Below are 6,981 nucleotides of genomic sequence, written 5' to 3' on the forward strand. Positions count from 1 at the left end.
GCTATACATACAACAAATAATAATACAACACAAATAAAATGAAAGGTAACAGAAAAAAGAAAAATCAAGAAAGAAAAGAAAAAGTCCAACTCATTTTAAGGAGTTTTTTAAAAAGGAAACCAGGCATCATGTATCAGAAAAGCTACGTAAACTTTAAATTTTTTTCCAGGCACAAAAGGAAGATTATTTTTTTTAAGATACACGTCGCCTTTACTTTAAGTGTCACAACTCGGCCTGCTTCATTCCACAGTTTATATGTCTCGTCGTTATAAATAGACCAGTCAGAACAAATGACGTTTTGATGAGCGTGTGCTGTATTTGAAGCACTCACATTCCATTCAAATCCTGCGACAGCGATGCCGCCTGCAGCTCCGGTCCCAGCCAGCCCGATAAACAGACCAGAACCCTCTGAACTGGCAAAAAGAGACGACCCAATCTGTGTGYAGCAGAGATTAAAGAACAAACCTGGGTTATTTAACAATAAATCAGTGTTCTGGTATCATGTTCTGACATTGGTAAAGTGCAAATACTGTAAACATTTAAAAAGACTGTGAAGAAACTATATTTAACTGGGAATACAATGAACATATGAGATACGCAAACTGTTTTAGAATTGTAAAATTGATACTAGTGATGTTTTCTTGGAATGACAGTGTAAGTGTGAGTAATCTTAAAAGATTGGTTGTTTTATGGGTTCAAGCAGTTCAGGATTTCCGTGTCAGATTTAGTTTTTAATGCATCGTTTGTTTACAAGTGACTGAACGGCAGCCAGCTGGGCCACATTCTGCTTTAACAAAAGCAGAATGCGGCTTGACATCAACTTTTGCTAAAATAAGCGAGAGCTTTTGTTGACAAAAGCATCTTCTGGATGGCAACATAGATAGGGCATGTTGCTCCAACACATGGTTTTATGTCAAATGTCAAGTAATAAAATCCATTTAGTTAACATGTTAATTAACATATCCTGAATTGCTCAGCCTTGGGATCAGTAAAGTAACCTAATGGAGTTTCAGTGAATTTCATTCAGCAGTTCATGAGATATATTATGCACACACAACCTCAAGAGCCTAACTTTAGGTCTACTGTTGGGGTGTTATCCTCTCTGCCTGTTTATTTATTTATTGAATCATTTAWTTCAGTTGAGAACATTTTTGTGCTTTTTTATTGTTTTTTAGTGTTTTAGTGTCRATTTGTTTATTGCTTTTGGCCCTTTATGTACAGCACTTTGTGTCAGCAGCTGCTGTTTTAAAGCGCTTTATGTTAAAATTGATTTGATTTTGTGTTTAAAATACATTATAATGCTTGTACTCTGATTTACTTTCCTGTTTTCTTTGTATTTACTCTGCAACTTTTCTGTTCCACGTCAGTTCAATAATTAAGAAAAGACATACCTTCCCCCACATTTTTTTCAAGAGTAACAAATATTTTACGTAATTTATGACATACCTACATTTCTCAATTTGCCAAGTGTACGTATTTACCTGGTTAATTTGGATAGGAAAAATTACAACATATAATTCAACAAATACAACCATAATGTGACAAAAGCAGACTAAAACCCTGCATGCCATTTTCAGCAATTGTGATTAAACGTACATGTGACATCAAAAATTTTGAAAGCAGGTCAAAGTTACCTAAAGACAGCAAGAAGTGCTGTGTACTAAACCAGTTCATTTCTATTGTGTTAGAGCAAAAAATGCTGTTCTTTTATTAGGGGTTTATATTGACTGGATCAAAATATTGTGGGGGGGTCATAAGACCCCCCGGCCCCCCTGCAAATTACGCCCATGCACGCCCTGTCCCCTGCTTTTTATGGCAGCGGGTGATAAAGTTTGCTCTTAAGGTATATTTTAGCTCACTGTAAAACGTGTTGGCTTCACCCTGTCGTTACTGAAGAAAGACTGAGACTAAATGGGATGATCTTTACAACATAAGCATATTATTTTTTTCTGTTTCAACAACTGGTCAACTTACAGTTTTAACATGAAAAAAAGTGATTTGCTAATTATTACATTTGTTTTAAAACAATTTCAATTGTGTCCCAGTTTAATAACATCATTTTTTTATCCACTTTCTGGAAAACAGTTGTTGCCTCGTTCCATTGTTTCTCTACTTTCAGTGTGACTATAATTAAGTACCACCTGTAAGTTTTTTGTTTTTTGTTAATTCAAGAAAAGAAAATGTGGCTCACAAGGAATGCTGATTAAGCTTTGCAGAGACTCACCAGCCACCAGGCCATGTCTCTGCCAGCCAAGAAATACCCACTCAGAGTGTTCCTGCTCACTCTGCATGAAGACTGACAGAGAGCACATCTGGTTATTCATTAGCATGCACGCACATTTCATTGCATATGGGCAGATGTTCGAGGCTTACCCAGATGCCTACTGCGAGGTTCAGAAGGAAATATGTGGCGATGACAATGATGTCCGAGAAGCTGACGGCCTGCGGCACGCTGTAGAAGTTGACGGTGGAGTTGGACATCCTCAAGGTTCACACATAAAAAGATGAGAGGTGCGTTTAATGGTTTTAAGACTCGTGCTCTCGCAAATACAACCACCTTTAAAAGAAATAATTTTAGTCCTTAAATTGCCTTCTGCTGATCTGAAACACACACACACACACACACGGTCAAACCCCAAGCTGTATCTGCTGGTGAAAAGTGAGCTCTGGGCTGGGCGACGTGTTTCTGTAAAGCCTGAGAGGAGAGTGTGATGCGGGCGAGAAGAGGGCAGTTCCTGAGTTGAATTGATGATTAAACACATCACCTTAATGGGGCACCTGCAGCGCTGACACGCACTCTATGCTGGGGGATAATGGAGTGCACAGGACGGCTGAGCACTGGAGTACAACAGATGCTCCTGTGGGCCAGAGTCCACACTGACACACACACACACACACATGGTCAATCATTGGTGATGACAAGATTATCATCATTAGTGTCTAAACACACAAACGTCTTCGGCTAAACTAATATGGTCAGAGAAAAAGAGCTGTTATATATTCAGATTAAGAATGTTGTTTTTATTACAAGTAATGCAACTTTTAGGGGGCAAATTAAAAATAAAAAAAGTCAAAACAACCGAAACATCTAGTCTGTAATTAAGAAGTCGTTATGTGATTGAGTGTGAACTGCAGGGGAAAAAGAAATTGGTGTTTTTTTAATTTTGTTTTATTTTGTGGATTTATAGCATTTCCCCACAATTTTTAATAATATAACAAATTACAAAAGTACATATAGAAAATGATAAGAGGAGTTGAGTATTGTGCTGTTTGAACGATGTCCATTTAAAGTATTTAAAGGATGTTTTTTACTTTAGTTTTGAGCTCATGCACTGTCAATAAAATATCAGCTATAACTTGTGAAGTGTGCTTTTGCAAGGTGTTTATTAATTTTTGTTTGTCCTTCTTACAGCTAAATCTGATACCAGTACAGCAAAATTAAATATAAAATMAATGCAAAATCAAATCAAACAAGAACATGGAAAATTATATAACCTTTTAAAAAACTTATTAGTCAGTCTTTAATTAAAAACAAACTGTTACCTAGTGTTTTAGAAGTCACATTAAAAGCCTAATCGATTTTAATTTGAATCCTGACTAAAATAGACTTTTTAGGTACATTTATTATTTTTCTTTCAGAACCATAAATGTGTATTTATTCCGTCTTTTTCATTGTGAACTTTCACGCGTTTGCCAAATAACTAAAAAAAAAAAGTAGTAATGCACATTATTATGCAAGAAAATTGCTGCAAACAGTACTATAAACGAAAGGGAAATGTTTTAGGAGAATTTAAAAAGGGTAGATGTGATGTGAAAGCGAACTCAGAGACAACACGCTCCTGACCTCTGAACAAGACTTCCTGTACATGTTTCAGAGGTAAAACAACACAAAGGGACAAGAAGTCCAAGACGAGGATGTTAAGAGTTGAGTAAGTGTGCTTTCATGCTCCCCGATGTGAAATTAACCCTGTGTCACACACAAACCACTGCTCCTGTGTTTGTCTACTACAAGGAGCAGATGGCGGTGATGGAGACGCCCTGACGTCACACTCATCATCATTAATCTTGATCTCTCTCACACAAACACACAAACACACACACACACTCAACAAAACATGTCAAAGCTCAAAGGYCACATTATGAAGCATTGTGAGAAACATTAGATGAAAATTTGAATTGTGTAAGATCAATGTTTAAATCAAGCAAAACAGGTTTTTATCATTAAAATAAACACCTGCACAAAATCAAATTCACTGGGAGAAGAAAAAAATTGTCACAAAAAATAAATTTATGTAACTTTATTAGACACCTGCACAAAATCTAATTCACTGGGAGAAGAAAAAAACTGTCACAAAGAAAAAAAAATTATGTAACTTTATTAGTGACTAAAATAGAATTAGATAACAAAATGTTTTATATTTGCTGACCACTAAAAGATAGACGGTGACAGATAATGTTTTTCACCTGTCTGTTGTGTTAGTAAAATATCRTGTGAACCACTGAACTGATTTTAATGAAACTCAGTAATGAAAGTCAGTATTTATTGTATGGATGCCACAGCCAACACAAGAATTTGTGCTGTTTTACAGATACTGAWATAAAATGAAATGTGGTAGTAGCTGAGAGTTATTCCCAACACACATTCAGAGCGCTAACCGATCGCGTGTTTAAAACATTGCCATTAAAGTGAATCCTGCCTGTTAAGAAAACATTTGATATGTTTGGATGGACTGGACAGTACTGGTAGAGAGCGTCCTCACCTCTCTCTGTGTGCTACAACAACAATACAGGCAGAGAGGAAAGCTCAACAGGGGAGTCATCAAAACACTGGAAAATAATCCGGACTCATCGTCCATCTATGGACTCCATCTACAAAAACAATGYTGTAAAAAGCAAACTATCCAAATAATCAAATACAAACTCCACCCTGTTCACTTTTTCCTTCAGCACAAAAACACTCCATACATGGAGGGTCAGACAGCATATCAAAGCATATCAAAGACAAATAAATACACATAATGGTTATTGTTTGAATATGAAAAGAGCTCATAACTGAAGTTATTTTAAATAGTTTTTCAAAAATTAACTACAAATTCAAAAATGCAGAAAGTCCTTTTTGAAACTATTTTTTTTGTACTTCATCTGAAAACTTGCATTAGTTCTGCAGAAAAAAATCAGTGATGTTAAAAAATTTTAAAGGATGGATGATAAATGCATTTGTGTAATTTGAGACAGACTGCATAGGGCTTCTAGATAAACTCTAACCTGTAGTAATTTTTCAAACTTAAAACTTTACATCAACATTTTCTCCTGACAAAAAAAAAAAGCAAAAACAAAACGCAAAGTGGGATGAAACACAGGAATATTTGTTTCTTACCTGGTTTGCATCCACTTGCTGTCTACTACAAGTATCTGTCACARTGTGTTAGGTACAAATGTATGCAAATAAAATAAATTATTTTCAATAATTTTAAGCATAAAAAACAATAGAAACGAAGGCACATGAATTTGTTTATACATCCGTGTCAGGTTACCTATGATGCTACAAGCTGATAACAGCACCACTTAGTGGTTGTTTAGTCGAATTACCTTCACAGTGACGAAGCTGAATCAGTTTAAATTATAAATTAGGAAATTATTTTAAATTTTAAATTATTTTAAATTTTAAATTATTTTAACTACTGTGTGTAGTGATCATTAATTAAAATTTAGGATTTTTTAAATATAACTTCAGGAAAACTTATAAGGAGGAGGATTATGGCCACAGAGCAAACAAATTCTATATATAATTATTTAGTTTTTATTTTATTTTATTTTATTTTATTTTATTTTTAGTATTGACTTAACTTTTTGGACCGTCCAGTTGCACTGCATGATGGGAAATGAAGTAAATATTTAATAGCCAATCAGATGACAGATGACTTGCATTACCCGGAAGTAAAACTTCATAACAAAAAAATTGCCGGGAATTTATTTAGCAAACGTCGCTGCTACCAAAGCTAAGTGAAAAATATTCATGCAACCAGCGCTTGTAGTCGTTTTCATACGTCGAGTAAAGTAGCTCAAGTTAAAATGGACGAATATGACGAAATGTTTGGGATCGAGGACCACTTCGACGAGCAGTTCGCCGACGAACTCGAAGTTCTGGCTGAGATGGAGGGTGAGTTTTAAACCCAGCTCCTCATGTTTATTATGARAGTCTTTTTTTATTCTTTGAGCTACTTGCAGCCTTTTGTGATGCACTCGGTGTAGTGATAGATCAACTTTATTTTGTTTTTTCAACTATTTCACGAGTTAAAATTGACTTAAAATGACTTGGATTGTGGATAACAACATGATTGTTGATAATAATTATTGTGTAAATGCTGTATTTTTAAGACTGGTACTGTACATTTATGTTTGCACTTTAACCTTCTTTAAATTTAATCATTTATTATTGTAATAATGTGTGTGTTTCCTGTAAGTGTTGTTCATAGAAACAATCGAGTAATTAAATTACAGTCATGTTTTTATAGTAACTCATTTTATTTTATATTTTAGGGACAGATTGGTAACAGAAAAAAAGCCTTAATTTGAACAAATTAGCAAAGTTAATAGTAAGCCTAGTTGTTATAGAAGATGCATTTATATTTTTCTTCAAGAAGTGAGTATAAAGTAATTTAATATTCCCTGAAGTGATGAAAACATGACTGAGATTTCTTTTAGAGGAAACATTAAAGCCCGTGAAGCRTCAGAAACAGAGTTCAGGAGATGACATCGCCGACATCGAACACCTGTTGTATGATCATCCCATCAGTGAGTTATTCATCTTTTGGTTCAAAAACATGTATGTTAAATRAAGACCTCCCTTGAAAAAAGAAAAAAATTGTATAGGTCTTCTGGACGGGTTCTTCTCTAATGAAACGTTTCGTCTCTCCTCCAAGAGACTTCTTCAGTCTGAGAGTTTGTTAAGTGCCAGGAGGACTGCGACCAGTTATACAT

General features: G+C 35.0%; 2 protein-coding genes across 2 annotated transcripts in view; one reads left to right on the forward strand and one right to left on the reverse strand.

Annotated features, from left to right (window-relative positions):
• Positions 1 to 89: 89 nt before the first annotated feature.
• Positions 90 to 3,396, reverse strand: LOC106519658 (sodium/glucose cotransporter 5). The gene is made up of 3 exons (XM_014011421.1): positions 2,374 to 3,396; positions 2,225 to 2,296; positions 90 to 436 (listed from the first exon to the last, which is right to left on the reverse strand). Exons 1-3 carry the CDS (start codon positions 2,479 to 2,481, stop codon positions 143 to 145), a joined length of 474 nt encoding a protein of 157 aa, XP_013866875.1. The 5' UTR covers positions 2,482 to 3,396; the 3' UTR covers positions 90 to 142.
• Positions 3,397 to 5,964: 2,568 nt separating this feature from the next.
• chtf18 (CTF18, chromosome transmission fidelity factor 18 homolog (S. cerevisiae)) overlaps positions 5,965 to 6,981 on the forward strand; it is a gene marked incomplete at its 3' end in the record, with an annotated part of 12,759 nt that continues 11,742 nt past the window's right edge. Inside the window, 2 exon segments of the mRNA XM_014011415.1 lie at positions 5,965 to 6,160; positions 6,706 to 6,795. Coding sequence (XP_013866869.1) covers positions 6,073 to 6,160; positions 6,706 to 6,795 — 178 coding nt within the window.

The sequence above is a fragment of the Austrofundulus limnaeus genome, unplaced genomic scaffold (assembly GCF_001266775.1).
Source record: "Austrofundulus limnaeus strain Quisiro unplaced genomic scaffold, Austrofundulus_limnaeus-1.0 Scaffold80, whole genome shotgun sequence".
In the NCBI taxonomy this organism is placed as follows: Eukaryota; Metazoa; Chordata; class Actinopteri; order Cyprinodontiformes; family Rivulidae; genus Austrofundulus; species Austrofundulus limnaeus.